This window comes from Heterodontus francisci, chromosome 16, assembly GCF_036365525.1.
Source record: "Heterodontus francisci isolate sHetFra1 chromosome 16, sHetFra1.hap1, whole genome shotgun sequence".
Lineage (NCBI taxonomy): Eukaryota > Metazoa > Chordata > Chondrichthyes > Heterodontiformes > Heterodontidae > Heterodontus > Heterodontus francisci.
Window position 1 is genome coordinate 39,032,176 of NC_090386.1, and position 21,834 is coordinate 39,054,009.

General features: G+C 41.3%; 1 protein-coding gene across 1 annotated transcript in view; it reads left to right on the forward strand.

Moving 5' to 3' along the window:
* The window catches only part of LOC137378262 (ankyrin repeat domain-containing protein SOWAHA-like), a 104,473-nt gene extending 83,700 nt beyond the window's left edge, over positions 1 to 20,773 (forward strand). The window contains exons 6-12 of the mRNA XM_068048503.1: positions 8,090 to 8,191; positions 14,369 to 14,380; positions 15,002 to 15,033; positions 15,163 to 15,215; positions 17,793 to 18,042; positions 19,902 to 19,905; positions 20,705 to 20,773. Of these exons, the coding sequence (XP_067904604.1) occupies positions 8,090 to 8,191; positions 14,369 to 14,380; positions 15,002 to 15,033; positions 15,163 to 15,215; positions 17,793 to 18,042; positions 19,902 to 19,905; positions 20,705 to 20,773 (522 nt within the window). The remainder of the gene's footprint in view (positions 1 to 8,089; positions 8,192 to 14,368; positions 14,381 to 15,001; positions 15,034 to 15,162; positions 15,216 to 17,792; positions 18,043 to 19,901; positions 19,906 to 20,704) is intronic.
* Positions 20,774 to 21,834: the final 1,061 nt, after the last annotated feature.

The following is a 21,834-nucleotide window of genomic DNA, read 5'->3' on the forward strand; positions in this document are numbered from 1 at the left end:
GTCTATTTACCTCTCCTGTCTTCTAACCCTGACCACTGCAGCAGATTTCATCTTGAGCAATCAGTAATCTGAGTCTTGATTTAAATTATTGACTCCTAATACGGCATGCTTGCCTTCGTCGGTCGGGGCATAGAGTATAAAAATTGGCAAGTCATGCTGCAGCTGTACAGAACTTTAGTTAGGCCACACCTAGAATATTGCGTGCAATTCTGGTCGCCACACTACCAGAAGGACGTGGACGCTTTGGAGAGGGTACAGAAGAGGTTTACCAGGATGTTGCCTGGTCTGGAGGGCATTAGCTATGAGGAGAGGTTGGATAAACTCGGATTGTTTTCACTGGAACGACGGAGGTGGAGGGGTGACATGATAGAGGTTTACAAAGTTATGAGCGGCATGGACAGAGTGGATAGTCAGAAGCTTTTTCCCAGGGTGGAAGAGTCAGTTACTCGGGGACGTAGGTTTAAGGTGAGAGGGGCAAACATTAGAGGGGATGTGCGAGGCAAGTTCTTTACACAGAGGGTGGTGAGTGCCTGGAACTTGCTGCCGGGGGAGGTGGTGGAAGCAGGTACGATAATGACGTTTTAAGAGGCATCTTGACAAATACATGAATAGGATGGGAATAGAGGGAAACGGTCTCCGGAAGTGCAGAAGGTTTTTAGTTTAGGCAGGCATCAAGATTGGCGCAGGCTTGGAGGGCTGAATGGCCTGTTCCTGTGCTGTACTGTTCTTTGTTCTTTGTTCTAATCTTGACCTACATTCATTCAGGCACAGAAGCCATGAGGGTGAATTTTGGCAAGACTTTGGATAAGGATGATTAAAACTAACTGAAAAAATATATTAATATACATTTTTGAATATTTTGAGGGATGAGGGGTATTACTCATTTAGTTGTACAGAAGTGGAATAACTCGTAAGTACATATATAAATAGAATTTTTGCCATAGTTGAACATCTCATTAAGAATATAATTGCTAACCTTCTATCTCTACAAATAATTCTCATGTTTCAACAATATACTGTGAGCAACTTCATATTGTTTTTCCCTAATTAATTTAATAATGGAAGTAGCACCTGAATTCAAGCTGCTTTTTCAAATTGAGTCCTCCACCTGAATCCCATTTACACAGGCAGATTAATCTGATCTACAATAGGATATCTGCCCATTTTCACTGCACAATTTTCTGTTGTTTATCCTCTGATTTCAGATCATATCTTCTAATGTGATTTTAAATTAATTATTACAAAGGTCGCCCTGCTACATGGTATGAAGCTAGAGGCTGAGGGACTATATTTATTTTGGCTTCCTGCCACAACTTTAAATTGTGTGTATTTACGATTGTTTTATTCCATTACTACTTCCATAGTAATTTCAGATCAATATATTCCTGCCAATGCAATGGAATACAGAGTTATTATTCTGATTAATGGCATGCGCTATAATCCAACTGTAATTGCAGTGATCAATGTTTACATGGATGTTGAATTCTGTGGCATTGCATTTGATGCAACATCCATGTTCTGGCTCACTTTCTATATTTCTAAAGTTCACCTGAAATGAAGTGTCCAGTTTGTTCAGCTGCACATCCCACAGGAGCAAGCAATTTTGAATTTGTCAGCAGTTGAGGGAGCGGTGGTGACTACTGGACTTGCAGAAATCAGGAATCAGCATGACCTTTCACTGACCAGAACTGCTGTATATTAATTGTGTCTCAGACTAGTATGAATCGAGTCCAACAAAGAACAAAGAACAGCACAGCACAGGAACAGGCCATTCGGCCCTCCAAGCCTGAGCCGATCTTGATGCCTGCCTAAACTAAAACCTTCTGCACTTCCGGGGCCCATATCCCTCTATTCCCTTCCTATTCATGTATTTGTCAAGATGCCTCTTAAACGTCGCTATCGTATCTGCTTCCACCACCTCCCCTGGCAGCAAGTTCCAGGCATTCACCACCCTCTGTGTAAAAAAACTTGGTTCGCACATCCCCTCTAAACTTTGCCCCTCGCACCTTAAACCTATGTCCCTTAGTAACTGACTCTTCCACCCTGGGAAAAAGCTTCTGACTATTGACTCTGTCCATGCTGCTCATAACTTTGCAAACCTCTATCATGTCGCCCCTCCACCTCCATCGTTTCAGTGAAAACAATCCGAGTTTTTCCAACCTCTCCTCATAGCTAATACCCTCCAGACCAGGCAACATCCTGGTAAACCTCCTCTGTACCTTCTCCAAAGCCTCCACGTCCTTCTGGTAGTGTGGCGACCAGAATTGCATGCAATATTCTAAGTGTGGCCTAACTAAGGTTCTGTACAGCTGCAACATGACTTGCCAATTTTTATACTCTATGCCCCGACCGATGAAGGCAAGCATGCCATTTGCCTTCTTGACTACCTTATCCACCTGCGTTGCCACTTTCAGTGACCTGTGGACCTGTACGCCCAGATCTCTCTGCCTGTCAATACTCCTAAGGGTTCTGCCATTTACTGTATACCTCCCAACTGCATTAGACCTTCCAAAATGCATTACCTCACATTTGTCCGGATTAAACTCCATCTGCAATTTCTCTGCCCAAGTCTCCAACCGATCTATATCCTGCTGTATCCTCTGACAATCCTCATCGTTATCTGCAACTCCACCAACCTTTGTGTCGTCCGCAAACTTACTAATCAGACCAGCTACATTTTCCTCCAAATCATTTATATATACTACAAATAGCAAATGTCCCAGCACTGATCCCTGCGGAACACCAATAGTCACATCCCTCCATTCAGAAAAACACCCATCCACTGATACCCTCTGTCTTCTATGACCGAGCCAGTTCTGAATCCAATACATACTATGTAGTCCAGTTTACCCCCGATAAACAGGTAATTTTCAAAATGCTGACTTTTTGAGTTTCCCAAAAGTTTGAGTTGCCGTACAAATTTTGGCTTTGTTTTTGGCTGCTGTAAATAACCATAGCAGTTAAAGCAATACTGGAAAAAAACGTGATCACCACTATCTTGACTTTCTATAGTGCTCACACTCTTTCATTCTCCACCCTTCTAGTTATTTGCTTCCCCTTCCCTCCCAGTAATGCATTTTTTTCTAGCACTTATCAGTATATTTTCAATATATATCTGTTTATGATATTAACCTTATATCTGCATGCATTTCCTGTCAATTTTCCCACTTTTTTCCTATTATAAATTCCTGTGCCCATTTATAGTGAAAACTGTCTCTGCAAACCAGATTGCACTGTAATTACATCCTCCCATCACTGGAAGTATGCAGCGCCAACACTTGTGGAAGGGTGTAATTTCAGTATGACAGTCTTATCCATGAGACTCTCAAACTGCTCTTTGACTGCATTCCCACAAAACTGCTGACGACTGCACTTCTCTACCTGGCCCTCATGCTAGTTGACGTTGTAAATCTTTCCCTTTCCTCTTGTAATGTCCTCCTCCCTTTCAAAGCCACCATTACTCCTCCTTGGGGGGGAAAAAGTTCTTTTTTTTACAAATTCCATCTCCAACCTCTGTCCTCTCGAGTCTTGATAATGTTATTACCTCCCACATCTGTGACTATCTCTCCTACAAGTTAATTTGAATCTCTCTCATCAGGTTTTTGCCCTGTCATGCCATGAAAAGACCCTAACTAAAGTCACAAATGCCATTCTCTGCTTCTTATAATTGAGGTGCATGATTTATTCTGTTACCTCTCTGCAACCTTTGACACAGTCAAACACGCCGTCCTCCTTCAGAGTCTCTCCTCTGTTGTCCAACCTGGTCTAAGTGCCCTTGCTAGGTTCCACTTTTACCTATTCAATTGTAGAGCATCTCCAGCAATGGCTTTTCTTCTTTTCCCTGTACTATTAATTTGTGAGTCCCCTAAGGATGTATTCTTGCCATCACTTCCCCCACACACCCCCTCCCCCAGACCACCTTTCAACTGCATGTTTCCCCTTAGCAGCTACAGGTATTGAGTGGGGGAGTGGGACTGACTGGATCGCTCCATGGAGATTGGTCGAATGGCTGCTTCTGTGGCATAAATGACTCTCCGATTCATCTGCAGATTATGGTGCCAGCTTCCGTGCACACTGAGGCCATCAAGTTCTACTCCTGCACTACCTCTGACCCTGTTACTTCACTGCCTTTACGTTGTCAAACTGCTTGTCCAGCTTTGAGTCTTGGATGAGCCATGATTTCTTCCAAGCAAATATTAGAAAGACAGAAATCATATTCTTCAGCCCTTACCCAAACTCCATACCTTTGCCACCATGTCATCCCGCTGCCCAACCATTGTCTGAGGCTGAAGTGGACTGATCCCCAAACTGAACTTCAAATCCCATCTCCTTTCCATAATTAAAAAGCACCAACCTCCAACTCCCTAACATCACTGTCTCTGCCCCTACATCAGACCATCTGCCACTGAAACTCCCAACCATGCCCTTCCTCCAGACTCTACTATTCAAATGGACTTTTTGTTGACCTTCCATCTTCTGTAAACCTCAATGCATCCAAAAGCTCTGCAGCCTGTATCTCTCAAGTTCTGCTCACCCATTACCCCTGAGCTAAATTGGCTCCCAGTCAAACAGTACCTCAATCTTTAAAGTTTAAATCCTTTGTGGCCTCGTCCCTCCCTATCTCTGCAACCTCCTCCAACTCTACAAGCTGGGTTCCTGCCTAAGTGCCTCACTCTGGAATTTGCCCTCGAAACGCATCCTACTTTAAAATCCACCTCTTTAACTGAGCTGTTGGTCATCATACCATTGGCTTGGCGTCTGTTTCGATTACACCCCTGTGAAATTCTGTGGAATTTTTTCTCTGTTAAAGGTGCTATATAAATTCAAGTTGTTATTGACAAGGTCATGTAAACAGCTTCCGTTCTAAATGTTGGCAGAGACATTTATAATCAAATACAAAAATAACGATAGAACACGTGACTTTAAAATAGTAACTGAATTACATCTGTATGCCCTCAACAAATTATTTGCTGCCCTCAACTAAAGACTACTCTTGATCTTGACTCACTGTATGCAATCCTGTGAGAGAAATAATAAAAGTCTTTCTGCGTAGGTTTTCTGTTATGCAACAATTTCTGTAACAGTTGCATTTGCCACTCCTGGCCTCCATCACTACTAACTGCACTTTAAACTACAATTGCAAGTTACTTTCAAGCAGTAAGTTGAGCTCCCTTACCATTATAGCTACCCATCAGACCTCGGTGGCACTTCTGCTCCTCAAAGCTTCGTCTCCCAGGCTCATTCCTCTAGGTTGTGCTACAGGTGAATATTATTTGTAACATGAAATCCATTGCCTGAAAGGGTGGTGGAGACAGATTCTATAGTAACTTTAAAAAGGGAATTTGGTATACACCTAAAAAGGGAAAAACTTGCAGGGGTACAGGGAAAGAGCAGCGATGTGAGACCAATTGGATAGCTCTTTCAAAGAGCCCACAAAGGCACTATGAGCCTAATGTCCTCCCTCTGTGTTGTATGATTCTGATTTTTTTTTTCTGCCTCTGACCCGGTGTTTCCTTTAAGTGTTCTCTTGTGTTAGGTAAATTTAACATGTCTTGCCACTGCCAGGTAAGTTTTATTACAATTGCTCATGCCATATCCATAGGCATCAATTGTGTTGCTTCCCACTCGCCCCATTCTCCCCACATTCCCCCCCCCCCCCCCCCATGCTGGTGCCTGCCCATCCTCTCACTCGAGACGACTTGTGTTGCTTGTCCTACCATTGAACTTGTTGGCACCTCCTTGTTAATGGTACCCTGCCCTGTTTGTTATGCTTCAATCCCCACCCCTTTTGACTTCTGGCCACCTGCTCTCTATAATTGATGCTCACCTGCCCCAAGTCTGTCCCTGTCCTGTCTCATCCTCCTCTTTTGTTAGTTAACTAGCACTAAAGGTCTTCTAGCATTCATTTGTTTGTAACAGTGTAAATGCTTTTTAAAAGGTCAGTATGTAAACCACGCACCATGGAATCCTGCCAAACCTATCACCAAGAAGTGCATTTTCATACCATTGTCAGATTGGAATGCATGATTCAGTAGGATTTGCAATCCCATTTTCAGGTCAGGCTGCACTCCATCCTAGCTCTTTTTGGGCACAAACTTGGGCATGCTGACAGGATACTAGAGGTGAAATAAATGGTTGTTTTCAAAGCACGCTGCTTCATTTGTAAACAATGTTCCAGAACAATATATTTCATTCATTTTTTCGATTAATTTTATCCCAATCGAGGTGAGGAATCATGGGGAATGGAACACATTTTTCTTTCAATGTCAGCATCAGGCGCCCTCAGGTTTAATAACTCATTCATGCTTCGGTTTTGCAAATACCAAACTCCAAACCGATTCCGAATGACTCCTCTATTAGTTTTTTCATCTTCCACACTACCCGTCATTTTGGCTACTCCAGATGGAGACTACTAGTTATTTTCTGTGGGATCTTGCCAACTAAAAACTGGATTGAGTCTATCCAGACTAATTTCATGTAGGGCCCTTTAAACTGGTACAGAGAGGAGACTTAGTCCTGTTTGTTGTGGTTAGATTCATGCCCAAGCTCTAAATGTAAAAAGACAGTGTACGAACCCACAACTACAGTGTGCATACAGACCCCAGCTACTAGGTACTTCCTTTAATGGTAATGCATTTCCATCATTAAACCATACCATCTTAATTTTGTGTGTTTTTCTTTTAATCTATTCTATTGTGTATATTTGGCCTTTACTCTGATGCTATTTTCTGGAAGTGTAGCTGCTTCAAAAGAGGTAAAGGCCCTCTCCTTTCAAACTTTTTGTATACTTTAAAGCTTTGTTTTAATCATTATATGTATTGTACGTGCACATTTGGGGATGAAACCAAGATCAAATTTATTCTATAAAACCAATGGATCATTGTAATTTTTTTTAAGTTTAGCTCTTGATTTGTGAATTCTGAGAGAGTTTGCTTGGTGATGGTCTCTATCAGCAGGTAAAACAGGTTTCCCACTCCTTGCATTGATATTTGAGTCCACTCATCTCTTGCCATAATCCTAATGCACCCTATTGGGCAGTAATCAGCCATCTCTCACTTCTCAGTTTTTAGCCAGTCTCAGTGGCTGGGGGTGGGAAAGTTCCTTCCATCTGCTTCTTCTTGTAGTTGAGATCAAGAGTTAAAACATATGGTGATTCATGGACGCTAACTTGGATTTAGTATGTCGAGTTCCAATGACTTGTACTACTACAGTGCCTTCAATGTAGAGGCTTTTTGATGAGTTTTTTGTTCTCGTAAAGTGGAGGGCTGCTGATAACACTTGCCATTCCACCCAGTGTCAGCAGAAAGCACTCTTAGTATAGTCCCTTTTCATTTTGAGCTCAGTAACTTCTTTCAGCCTCAGATGCACTTGCTTTCTTGCAGAGTTAGAGCCGAATTTGGAGTCGTGTTGTCCTATAGAACCACTGTCTTTGGGAAATGGATGAGATTGCACAGACTTTTAACAGAACAGACTTGCAGCTAGCAGGCAAAGGAAACTTTAAATTTGTGCCTGCATTTTAACACCAGGCTGGCTCTGCCACCTTGCTCTCTGTTTGCATATTTTAATCTGCTGTGGCTGGTAATAATAGAAGATAGATGTAGCAGTTGGACTTCTGGTTGCATTTGCCAGTTGGTGACTAAAAGGTAAACTTTGCTGGATATTTGTTCACAACATGTCATATGCATTTCTGTTTGGGTAAATCCTAGCTGCAAGAAGCTCCCACCAAAGGTAAGCAGGCGATTCATTGTACTATATTAATGCAATGGAAATGACCTTTAAATGAGCAAGTGACTAAATCCTAGTTGTCAGGCATGTACTTGGCATTGACGGCACCCCTATAAAAGGGATGTTGAGAGCTGCTAGATTCAATCTTGTATTATAAATAATATTGCATTTCAAACTTGCTAGAATCTAATGTAACATGTTTCCATCCAGGTATGTAACAGTTGTGTTATAAATCACTTGCTTGGAGTATTCCTCTATTATCTTATAAGACTGAATTGCAACAAGTCTGTACGGAAGTGAGATTGATTTCAAATTTAAAACTTGCATTTTAAATGGTCTATTCTAAATTTTTGGTTTCTTGCAGTTGGATCCTTTGGAAAAGGAATGGCTGAAATGTGCTGCCAGTGGACATTTAACTGCTTTGTGTGACCTTCTCAGGCAGGATCCAGCTTTGGCAACAAAAAAGGTAAACTTCGTTCTAGTGTCTAGGTAAGTGGCAGTTTAAAAAGAATTGCCACTAAAATGTACAGAAAACAAAGATACAACTATTTAAAACAATCATGCAGTAGCTTTTTTTTAATAACCTGAAATTTGGGATCAGCGGCGAGGGAGCAGCACTCGCTGCTGACCTCGAAGAAATCTGCCTACAAAGACCTAGCAATCTCTGGGGCATAGATTTCCCCTTCCCTGACATTAATTTGAGTCTAGGGCCAAGTCCAGGGATCTCCAGGCATCCAGCAACAGTGATGTCATCAAGCAGGGTAAGCAGCCATTCTCATTGAAGAATGTTGCAGGACAGGTGTACATGAACAAGCATGACACCCTGGCGATTCTGTCCTAGTGAACCTATTTTCCAAGAATAATGACATGATGCGTCCTGGGGCAACTGAGGCTGTATAGATCAGGACAGATTCCTGTTCAGTATGTCTTGGGTTATCTCAGGCAAGCAGCTGCTCCTGTCCGACCATTTCCCTGTGAAGGAGAGGCTAAATGCCTCCAGCTCAGCAAGCTGATGAAATTTGTAAGGCTTAATTTCAGCAAGCAGAGCTCAGTGACTAATCAGGCATGCCAGAGAGAGAGATGTTGAGAACTCCCAGAGCAATGAAATGTTGGCCAAGGATGTTCCTCATTCCAGAGCAGAAGAGAAGAGATCAAAGTTTAGTTACCATGCCGCCTCCACTTTTGTCTGGCATAACCAGGCAGATCCAAAGTTTTGGAGGGTGACAGAGATCATGTTCTGTAGCAGGATCACTCTGGCCAAGGAGGTTTTGGGGATATACTGAAAGTGAGCCAGGAACTTGAGCGGTCTCCTGAAAGGCACGCACCCAGGTATTTCCTGAAATTCTCCCAGCTGGACTAACTTTGATGGGGTCTCTTGAGGTTGGTTTTTACATGATGGCTTGTAACTTCACCAAACAGCAACCATCTTCAGCCAGTACGAACAGATATGGAGCAGCTATACCGAGTTCATATTCTTCCATGAGTCTGATCATCTCATAAGGTTGCATTTATTTAGCAACAGGATATTATTTAACAGAAAACAGAAGGAACAACTTAAAACTACGATTTCCAATGGGAAAAAAATCCAACAACCTATCCAAGTATACAAAGTTTCAGTGCCACTACTCCTAAATACAAAAGAATAGCACAAATTTTGGTTAAAATTTCATCAAGGTTGAATCTCCTCTACAATATCCATGCTGTTGCCTTTTTTTTCTCCTCAGGATAGCAAACATTGACCATGTCACTTCAGATTTTTTGCTATGCTAGCTGCAGCATATCCTAATTAGAATACCAGGAAATTTGGGAGTATGATAGCATAGTGAGATTGACACACTAGATGAAGAAATTTACAGCTTGCATCGTCCATCTTGCCGTTACAGATGTGAAAAGGCTAAAACTCTGGGCTGTCCTAAGCAGGTTTGCGAATGTTTTTTTTGTATCTATGTGGCCCTTGTGTTCTGGGATGAGCAGCTGGCCCAGGAAGAGAAGAGGTTTGGACATCCCAGTCCTACTAGAAGATATGGGTGTCAGATGAGACTGGGATCAAGCTTGGCTATATTGCGGGTTCAATTAGCATGCAGTCACTCTCTGGCTGTGCATACGAAGAATAAAAACATGAATAAGGTACCAAAAGACTCCAGGTCCTGTGGAACTGGATCTCAATGTGAGCTTCTGCCTTCAGGAGCGCAAGTGAAGTAAAAAAGCTGTGACTTAATTGTTAAATGACCTGCCACCTTCATTCCTCCAGTGAAGCCTTAGCACTGTGAAGAAGTGAAATGTTTCATCTCTGGGCAAAAAAAGGAACTGTTGACATTGGATCTTTCAATCATGCATCTTGATTGGCTGATCAGAGTGGCATTGATGAAAGTTATTGAATTAAGTTTTCAGTACAGGGAAAGGTAATGTTCATGTACTTACACAGTACTTATGTTTGTGGAGATGGGGTAGATCATTGAATTCCATTAGACTCGATGGTCTGAATGGCCTCCTCCTGTGCTGTAAATGACTCTCTGACTTTTTAAAACTCTGACCCGTGGGCAACACCACTGTTTGCCATCCTCCAGTCTGAGAAGCAACCATTTACTATGACTGACTGACTGTTTTCTGTCCTGAAGCCAATTTTTTTTATCTAATGGGACACAGACCCTCCTATTCCATGAGCCTCAATTTTGTTAACCAGCCTTTTATGTAATACCTGGAATGGGCAGGCTGTCTGATGAGGAAGGATTGGGCAGGCTAGGCTTGTATCCGCTGGAATTTAGAAGAGTAAGAGGCAACTTGATTGAAACATATAAGATCCTGAGATGTCTTGACAGGGTGGCTGTAGAAAGGATGTTTCCCCTTGTGGGAGAATCTAGAACTAGGAGTCACTTTTTAAAAATAAGGGGTTGCCCATTTAAGACAGAGATGAGAAGAAATTTTTTCTCTGAGGGTCTTGAGTCTTTGGAATTCTCTTCCTCAAAAGGCGGTGGAAGCAGAGTCATCGAATATTTTTAAGGCAGAGGTAGATAGATTCTTGATAAGCAAGGGGGTGAAAGGTTATCGGGGGTAGGTGGAAATGTGGAGTAATCAATTCAGCCATGAACGTATTGAATGGCGGAGTAGGCTTGAGGGGCGGAGTGGCCAACACCTGCTTCTAATTCGTATGTTCATAAAATCCATATAACCAACATCCACCGCATTCCCTGGATCAACCTTCTCTGTTTCTTCTGTTACGACCAAGGCGGGAGGAGTGCACTGTTTATTCTAGTTCCACTTCCCCACTGGTCACAACATATACTTACATTTTTCCCACTTACTGATACGGTCAATCATAAACTCTTTTTATCCCAGAATAAAACACACCAACCAGGTTTCTTTCATAAACAACAAAATTATCATTTTATTATAAAACAAGTCTTAACCAGTAATGAAGTGAAGCATAAACACACAGATTGAAATATTAAAGTTCCCTTTTTAGCTTAGCCTCACACACATACACTGGTTAACTGGAAAAATAAAGGGATTTCTGTTTTTAGAGCTCTGTAACAGACAAAAACAACACTTGGGCTGAATACTTGCTCATTCTTGCAGAAACAGCAGATGAGATATGTTGTGTTCCAAAACTGGCATACAGCCTGGCCTGCGAGTACATGTAGACGGGTCACTGGCATCTTTTAGAACAGTTCAGGTGGCGTTGAGAATTAATTTAGCAGGCTTTTCTTCAAAGACAGGAGACGAGATGAATTGACACAGTGGACTTCTCAGGGTGTTTTAGGGAGGCTGGAAACCTGAGCTGGGTTGTGGTCTTTTCTCCTTCCTTGGGAATTCTCTTCTCTCCTTGGAAGTTCACTCCCTTTTTAAGCAGTTCAACCCCAACTCAAAACAATTCAAAAGTGAAACCAATAACAGGAGGGCCAACCTTTTGACCTCCATTGATCTTGACCTGTCACTTTTTTGTAAACAACTTGGCCAGGTGTCCAGAGTTCTGTTTATTGAGTTGGAAGTCAGGTGGTTTCCCAGAAAGGCTCGTTTTCCTCTCAAGACCACCCAGTACCCCTTTTGAAAAAAACATTTCCAGGGACTCTTTTTCAAAGTCAAGTGGCGTTTACATGACCCCCTTTGAAAACCCCAAAGTTCAACATTTCTTCAATCTATCAAAAATGAATCCTCAAAAAAAAAAATGCAACAAAGCACAGAGGCACTTTTGTAACACTTCATCAAAAAATTCAGTTATTAGTCAAGCATGATCTGCTTTTTACAAATCCACACAGGCTATCCTTAATTAACTCAAACTTTTCTAACTGTCGGTTGATATTTTCCCTGATTATTGTTTCTAAAACCTTACCCACCACTGATAAACTAACTGGCTTTTGGTTGCTGGGACTGTCCTTACACCCTTCCTTGAATAAGGGTGTCACATTTGCCAAGAAGCTCGACACCATCCAGGACAAAGCAACCCGTTTGTTTGGCACCCCATCCACCGCCTTCAACGTTCACTCCCTTCACCACAGATGCACAATGGCAGCAATGTGTGCCATCTACAAGGTGCACTGCAGCAACTCACCAAGGCTCCTTCGACGGCTCCTTTGACAGCACCTTCCAAACCCGCGACCTCAACTTTACCTGCCAAGAACTAGGCATATTAATTTTGCCACATGGACATTAAATTTCAAATTGTTGCTAGGAAGAAGAGAAGGCCTGTTAAAAGGACTGCCAGACCTTGGCTGGAAAAAAACCTTTACGTACTAACAGACATTGAAAGCCGGGAAGCACATTCCATTCCCTGCCAAGATGATAGAGCTAAGACGTGGTCAAACCAGTTAGTCAGATGACTAAGCTGCTTGGCAACCTGGGAGTTTCTGAATTGTACAGTTGTAACTGAGAGCCTACAGAAAGCAGAATGTTCCTGGACTGAAGCAGACCTCCTCTCTTGTCTGTCTGTTCCCATCTCTTTCTCACAGAGCTCCAAAACCCACTGAAGACACATGAACCCCATAAGAGTAAAGTCTCATTGAACAAGGTTTAAGAAGAATACTGGGCCCCAACGAAAAGCAAGATCTACCTAACAACAGAAGAACCGTAACGACAACTCTTCAGATATTGCCTCAAACTTTTCCACTTTATTTTTCTTCTCTTTTCTGTCTCTATTGGCGTGTGTATCGCGTATGCATGCTAGCGTGGGCACATCATGTATCCATAGGCGTCAACCGAATTAGAGTTTAAGTTTAATAAATGTCAATCTTCTTTAAACCTGAGAAAGCCTGTTTGTGCTGGTTTCTTTGCCTTATAATTGGAAAGCAGTGAACAAGGATTCACCAAGGGAGAGCTAAAAACAGTGTGTTTAAAATTAAGGACAGTAAGACCAGGTGAAGGCTGAAAGGGGACCCCCTTGACCTCTTTCTCACCTGGTCCTAATAACCTAGAAGGACAAGGGCAGCAGATACATGGGAACACCACCATCTGCAAGTTCCCCTCCAAGCCACATACCATCCTGACTTGGAACTATATCGCCGTTCCTTCACTGTCGCTAGGTCAAAATCCTGGAACTCCCTTCCTAACGGCACTGTGGGTGTACCTACACCCCAAGGACTGCAGCGATTCAAGAAGGCAGCTCACCAGCACCTTCTCAAGGGCAATTAGGGATGGGCAATAAATGCTGGCCTAGCCAGCAACGCCCACATCCCATGAATTAATTTTTTAAAACTCTCCAATTCTCTGGCACCTCCTCTCCCCCCCCCCCCCCCCCTCCCCCACACCCCCCGCCTTATCCAGGTAAGAGTGGAAGATTATTGAAAGCCCTTCTGCTGTCTGCATACCATTTCCACTTCCTTTAGCAACCTGGAATGCAAAACATCTGGACCAGGTGACTTATCTACCCTAAGCATAGCCAGTTGTTTTAGTACCTCCCCCCTCTCAGTTTTTATCCTATCCATTGCCCTTTACTCTGCTTCGACTGATATTTTGTGAGCCTCCATTTCCTTATTGAACAGTGATACCAAGTACTCATTAAGTATATTAGCCTTGCCATGTGCCTCTAAGCATATATTACCCTCTCTGTCCCGAATACGTGCTTACTATTTAGATGGCAGTAGAAGATCTTTGCATTCCCTTTTATGTTAACTGCCATTCTATTTTCATATTCTGTCTTTGCCGGCCTATTTTCCTCTCACCTCCCCTGTCAACTTACTGTATATGACCTGGTTCTCACTTGATGAGTTCACCTGACGCGCATCATACACCCTTTTTTTTGTTTCTTCATCTCTATTTCCCTCATCAACCAAGGAGGCCTGTTCTTGGTTCCCCTACCTTTAATGCTTGTTGGAATGTTCCTAGCATGTACCTTGAGCATCTCTTCCTTAAGATAACCCATTGTTCTGATACAGCTCTTCCTGCCAGTCTTTGGTTTCATTCTACCCTGGCTAGATCCCTTTCTCATCGCTTTGAAATTAGTTAACTTCCAATCTAGACATTCTACTTTATTTTGTTCCTTGCTTTTCTGCATTGCTTGTCTAAACTATTAAAGGCAATTTGAGTTGTGCTGAAAGCTGGGTTTTTGTTCCATGCATTATTTCTGAAATAGCATAACAAGAAAGTAGTGTGTCTGTAAAATAACTTTTTTTCTCTCTTCCATATAAACACCACTGGTGAAAATCTAAAGGACTTCACATCTGTAAGTGACTATGTTTATACTTCTGTTTTTTATTTGGAATACTGAACTTATTGTCTAAAATTTACAGTATTTAAATGTGTTTAATACAGCCTATCCCTTACACAACCAGTCAATACGTTTAGTCAGCATCTGCTCAAGCAGTGTAAGAAAGATGATTGGACAACCCTAACGAAATGTTACTGTTCTATATAGTTAAATTACAAATATGGGAATTTATTTGTTTTAAAAAATATTATGTGCCTTTGTTATCTGAACATTTCATAAGTTTCTTAATATGTTTTTGGTGGAATTTGTTAAGAAGGGTACTAAATCCCCTTGATCTATCGTACCCTTTGACACTGTCCATTGTCACCCATGTTAATTTCATGCGCTTCTTTCCTACAATAACAGTGGGCATTCCAGCACTACGAATTCCCATGTTTTAACCTTAAAATACTGTTAATATTTATAGCTATTTTAAATATTAAAAATGTAAACAAAACATCAATGTCTAAATGTAAGTTCCAGGCCACCCCATCTGCAGTCATTCATTTCAATTCATATTTTGCTGATACTTCAGAATCAGAAATAATATTGTATTGCACAAGTATTTTAGCCTAATTTGTAATCTTTTTTGAATAGTGCTCAAGCATAAAATTAGAATTCCTGGAAATGTAATTAACTTATCCAGTAATTACTTTATTTGAATTTGTCTGCAGATCTCTGAATGTTGTAATAGCATTTTCTAAATGAATAAGTGCTGGATTTGCTGACCGAACTTGTTAAAAATTTTATTTCTGAAGTAAACTGCCCAGTCTGAATGAAGTGAAAGTGACTTGTAAACCTGAAGACCGATGTATTTTTTATGAAAGATCTCAAGATAATCTCATGTTGGAAACATCCAGGGAAAGAGGCTGAAGCTTGCTCTTTTGTGCATCAAGTAAAATTGAAAAAAGCAAGATAATACACACTACACACATTTGATTTTTAGATTACTTTGAAACGTCGATTAAGAACTGTGACTAAGCAATCAGAATATTAGTACTTCCAAAAGTTCTAACACATGCATGTGCAATGGACTGCCCTTGTTAATAATTTATCTTCTGAAATTTTTTTGCCTGGAAATTATTTGTAAATCTCAATTACTCAAACATAATTTAATTTCCTTTTCTCATTCCAATCAAAGTGTGGTTCTTTTTCATCATACATTTTCAAAATGGCCCAAAGAAAAGGCATGAATATTATCAGGCATTTGGATAGAATAGATTGGTAACTGAGATTAAGTTTACGTGGAAGAAATAAGTGCTACTTTAAATCAATTTGGAGTGGCAGCTGCTCCGGTTTGTTACCCAGCCACCCATCGAGCCTACAGTGTCACTTTCAGTTAAAAGGCTCTGGCTTTGAGATTTGCAACCATATTTATGAATACCAATAAGTTGGGGACTGGAGGCATGGTTTGCTGGGGGCTAGGTCAAAGTCTATGAAGTGTCAATGCCATATCACAACTTTCCAGACTACTCAAACCATTGGTTACATATCAGGAATGTTTCAAGATTGATGGTCAACTGAATTTTTGCTTTGTTTGTGATGTTTTAGTGAGGGATAGAAGAACATGCAGTTAGGAACAGAAGAAATCGACATTCAATGTGAATTGAAAAATGTTCTGAGTTTTAAACAATTTAATACTGGTTAACACACAGAAAGAAAAGTAAGAACTTGCCTGAAGATCTGTGAGTTTTAAGTTCTTGACTGAAATATGTTTATTTTTCTCCCCTATACTATATGAAATGGATCCTCCTTATTGATTCCAATAACCTTGAAACAATCTGTCTGATGTTAGGGGGTAAGTACCTGACCAAAAATATTACACTGTCTGCAAAAATGAGAGAATTTTATTTAGGCTTCTTGGTCCAGGATCAGCAGGTCCAGAGAATAAAATGCCATTTGCAAAACCCTTTTCAGCTGACTGTAGAATACATCCTAATTTAAAGCTGATGCATTTTATGATTTCCTTCACAATAACATTGTTGAGTAAGATATTTCATTTAACAAAACAATTATTTTAAACAAGAGCTGTACTGTGTAGTAAATGTATTATATAACTAATTTCATTTACAGAAAAGTTGCATTTTTACCTTATACAAACCAGCATTAAATTACATTAATTTATTAACCAGCAGTTAAACAATGCTTTGTGAGTTGCAAAAACAGTTTCTTTTTTAAATTTTGATTGCTATTTTTCATTTTATAAGAGTAGTTGTTTCATGTTCTCTTCCACTCTCCGCCTTAAAAAGGCACATGAAAGGAGAGACAGTGATCATATCAAAAGGTATCTATAATGGAAATGCCTCATTTACATGTTGCTTTGTGAGGTTACAAACGTTAAAAAGAATGTTAAGATCTAGTGAAAGTCTTAACTGTGTAACAGAGGTCATGCCAACAGGCCTGACATTGGCTCCAGTCTTTATTGTCTCTTTGTTCTAGAAGTTTCTCATGGTCTCTTAATCCTTTATTTATTCTTGCCTCAGTGTAGATAACTCATCATGGCACTTTGCAGTCCTCTAGGTCCTGCCCGCTTATACCAGCCTCTGCAGCCTTTTTCTCCTCCCAGTCTGTTTATTAACATAAGTCAACCTTTCTTATCTGCCCAAGCTGGCTAAAGTTGTCCCTTGCAGTCATGTTTTTATTTCTAAGTTGCAGAAGTGCATGTGATTGTGGGGAACATTTTTAGTTTAGCAGGGATTTGGGGAGGGTGAGAGAAAATTAAAGAACCAAATATTCATAGAATTAAAAGAGAATCTGTTTGACAAGAAGAACTGGAGGAGAGGAAGATATACCAAAAATATAGACATTAAAGATGTGATGAGTACCCACTTTAATGAAGATATAAACTTGGTCATTATACTACAATATTATTTTATGCGCACTTAATGCATTGCATTAAATTGCTCTATTTTAATTGCAGCACTAATCTATGATATTAAGCCTTCATGTATTATCACACAGTGCATTTTATACAACATAGTATATATTGGGCAAAATAGTTATAAAAAAAATCTAATGGGATCGCTGGATAAATGTGTCGTGCTGCATGTTACTGATCAAGGAAGACCTGGGGTTCAGCCTTTGGTGCATGCTAGGTTACTTGTTCTCCTTTAGAACGGTGGGGGCAGAACAGTTAGCCTGAGCTGAGGAGGGGGACCAGTTGGTCAAGATTCATGCTCCTGATCACTGTTTAGTGATTCCTGCTGGAAAGTGTATGCACATGCCAGATAAGTACAGGATTGAGCTTGGCTACAGTAATGTCATGATCAAATAACCCCACTGACCAGCCTTGCAAGTGAAGAGTGCCTGGTTGGACAAAGCACTGCAAGGCTGTCACTTCAAGTGAAAATTTTCTTTAAGCTTTAATTTTTTTCAAATTAACTTTTAGGTCCAGAGTACTCCACGTTGTATGATTTATGTACAGCTCTGGTTTGGCCTCAACTGAAGTATTGTGCCCATTTCTGGGCACAGTTTAGGAAAGATGTAAAGGCTTTAGAGAAGATGCAGAAAAGGTTTACGAAAATGGTTCCAGAGATAAGAGAGTTCAGTTACATGAATAGATTGGACAAGCTGGGGTGTTCTCCTTTGAAAAAGAAGGTTGAGAAGAGATTTGATAAAGGTGTTCAAAATCATAAGAGGTCTAGACAGAGCAGATGGCGAGAAACTGTTCCCATCAGCAGAAGGGTCAAGAACCAGAGGACACTAATTTAAAATTGATGGTGTCGTAAATAGTGAGGAGGAAAGCCTTAGATTACAGGACGATGTAGATAGGCTGGCAAGATGGGTGGAGGAGTGGCAAATGGAATTTAATCCTGAGAAGTGTGAGATGATGCATTTTGGGAGGACTAACAAGGCAAGGGAATATACAATGGATGGTAGGACCCTGGGAAGTACAGAGGAACCTTGGTGTACTTGTCCATAGAACACTGAAGGCAGCAGCACAGGTAGATAAGGTGGTTAAGAAGGCATATGGAATACTTGCCTTTATTAGCTGAGGCATTGAATATAAGAGCAGGGAGGTTATGATGGCACTGTATAAAATGCTAGTTAGGCCACAGCTGGAGTACTGTGTACAGTTCTGTTCACCACACTATAGGAAGGATGCGATTGCACTGGAGAGGGTGCAGAGGAGATTCACCAGGATGTTGCCTGGGCTGAAGCATTTCATCTATGAAGAGAGACTGGATAGGCTAGGGTTGTTTTCCTTAGAGTAGAGAAGGCTGAGGGGGGACCTGATTGAGGTATACAAAATTATGAGGGGCATTGATAGATAGGAAGAAACTTTTTCCCTTAGCAGAGAGGTCAGTAACCGGGGCATAGATTTAAGGTAAGGGGCAGGAGGTTTAGAGGTGATTTGAGGAAAAAAAATTTCACCCAGAGGGTGGTTGGAATCTGTAACACACTGCCTGAAGGGGTGGAAGAGGCAGGAGCCCTCATAACATTTAAGAAGTATTTAGATGAGCACTTGAAACGCCATAGCATACAAGGCTACAGGCCAAGTGCTGGAAAATGGGATTAGAATAGATAGGTGCTTGATGGCCGGCACAGACAAGATGGGCCGAAGGGCCTGTTTCTGTGCTGTATAACTCTGACTCTAAGGTGATTGGCAAATGAACCAACGGTGACATGAGAAAAGCTATTTTACTGATTGAGTGGTTAGGATCTGGAATGCACTACCTGAGACTGTGGTGAAGGCAGATACAATCGGAGCTTTCAAAAGGGAATTGGATAAGCACCTAAAGAGGGAGAATTTGTTGGGCTACGGGGAAAGGGAGGGGTGCGTGTGGGACTAGCTGAATTGCTCTTGCAGAGCGCTGGCACAGACACAACGTGCCCAATGGCTCCCTTCTGTGCTTTAACCATTCTATGAGTCAATAAGGTTTCGAATCCTACAAAGGAATCATGTGGTTTCCAAAAATATTTAAAAACTTATTGCTTTATTTAAAAGTGAGCATGCATCCATATAATAAAGCTTGCTGGTATCACCGTAAGTCAGTATCAGCATTATAAAGGCTTGTGCTCTCCTTCAGACTGCTCTATTTGTTAGGCACTCATTGGAGCAGCTCAGACTACATCTGAATAACATCAGCATCTTTATGATATTACCAGCAGATGTGGACAAATCCAAATCCCATTCCATTGAAGTTTAGGGCTGTTCTGTTGGACATGGGAGCTTTTAATTGCGTGACCACTGTTTGATGGTAAACATGAGCAGATTATCATGGATTGTAAACAATGTGCACTAAACTAATGAATTACAATAAAAAGCAAAAGATCAAATTCTGGAAATCTGAAATATAAACAGACTATGCTGAAAATAACATAGATTGTTTAGCAGTTAAGACCAGGTAACCTTTTTTTGAGTGCAGTCCTTCAAAAAGACTCTAAACCATTGGCCTAACATTTTCTGGCAGGCTTTGGCTGAAGTTTCTGTTCATGGTTGCATTTTCTATGATTTTTATTAAATTAATTAAATGAGTTTGCATTCTTCTTACAGTGAGGTATTTAGACTTCCATAAAAACAGATGTGATGCCACCATTCAGTGACATTCAATTCAAGTGGCACAGTGGTTAGCACAGCAGCCTCACAGCTCCAGCGACCCGGGTTCAGTCTGGTTACTGCCTGTGTGGAGTTTGCAAGTTCTGCCTGTGACCCCGTGGGTTTCCGCCGGGTGCTCCGGTTTCCTCCCACAGCCAAAGACTTGCAGGTTGGTGGGTAAATTGGCCATTGTAAATTGCCCCTAGTGTAGGTAGGTGGTAGGAGAATTGAGGGAAGGTGGGGATGTGGTAGGGGATATGGGATTAATGTAGGATTAGTGTAAGTGGGTGGTTGATGGTCGGCACAGACTCAATGGGCTGAAGGGCTAAATCTCTCTCTCTCTCTCTCTCTCTCTCTCTCTCTCTCTCTCTATGACATATTGCAAGCAACAAAATAGTTGATAAAGTCCTTTAACAGGTGTAACAGTTAATTATGAAACATTTTAAAAGTTACCTTTAAATTTAAAAAAGAGAAACCCAAGTGAGGCCATGCTCTCAAACCTGCTCTCTCGGTAGTGGATCAGTCAGGCTGCCCCATTGGAAACCAATCAAATGCCAGACGAGCACCTGGTTCTAAGCACAGTTACGGTCTTTCAGTCTCTGGCCAAAGGCTGTGCCCAGCCTCAGGGCCACTGATTTCTTTCTCCATAGCATTGACCAGTTTCTTCCTGCATCTGTTGAGAATGCTGACTTTTTCAGGCCTTTCTTCCAACTCTCGCCTCAACCTTTTTCTTTTTAATTTAATCTTGCTCCTTTTTCCAGGACCTGAGGCGCGAAGTGGAAGAGAGGCTTGACAAAGTCAATGGAGCTCGGAGCAAGCGAGAAGACTAGAGAGGAGAGTGCTGTCATTGGGAAGGGGGAAGTAGAGGGAAAAAAGAGAGGGGAAAGAACGTTAACATGCAGAAGAAGAGGAGCATGCAAAAGACAAAGATGAGAAGAAAAGAATGGAAGAAACAACAAGGGAAAAGAAAAGGGGGAAGAAGCTTGGGATGCAAGATAACGAAAGGGAAGGCATCCCTACACGCAGTGCTTGCCACTGAATCCTAGAGTCTTCAGTGACAGGCCTGAGAGCACTTCCCAAATCTCTGTAGCATCAAACAGATACTGGCCTTGGAACATCCGAGGAACGACCCTAGCTGGTTTGTGAGAGAGATGCAGGAGAAGGTGCAGATTGCCAAATTCTATACACTTCGTTTAATCTGTGATCAGCACTGTGGATTGTCGCAAATATACAATGGAACTACTTGAGAATTGTTAAAGGTGAGACCTTGACACAGGTTACAGAGCAGCTCCAATAACATGTAAAAGAGAGAATGATAGGATATTCATTGAGGGGAAAAAAAGCAAACATTTTCCCTCACAACACAGCATTCAGCTCCATCCCTGTAGCTGTTGTTACATAGTTCTTACTGATGTGGGAGAGATTATTGGTTACTATAGCTTCCCCAAGGATAAGCTCACTCAATCAATCTGCAAATAATGGATAAAAGAGGATTTACATTAAGAATAGGAGAGCCTCATGTTGAGTGGAATTAAGTAAAAAAATGTCCGTGTCGTGGCCTTTGATGTATTTTGATAAATAGCTTTGGAGTTAAGCCACCGGCTGCAAATTTCAGTTCTGTTTCTACTTTTTAACTGTACAGATGAACAACAGTTCTGTTGAATTGCAGATTCTGAAATACTTGCTACAAGTGTGGAAATGATTTCATTATTCAAATACAAAAACTAAGGGTTGATCTCCCCCAAATGGGCAGTTTGTAAGCAGTGTGGCCGAGCCATACAGAACAGAAGATGGCAGGTTCAGTTTTCAGTCTGTGTGTGTGGATGTCAGGTGAGGACCGCTATCAGCCTCACCGTAGCCAAATACCCTGTCTACATGGACTGTCGGGTTT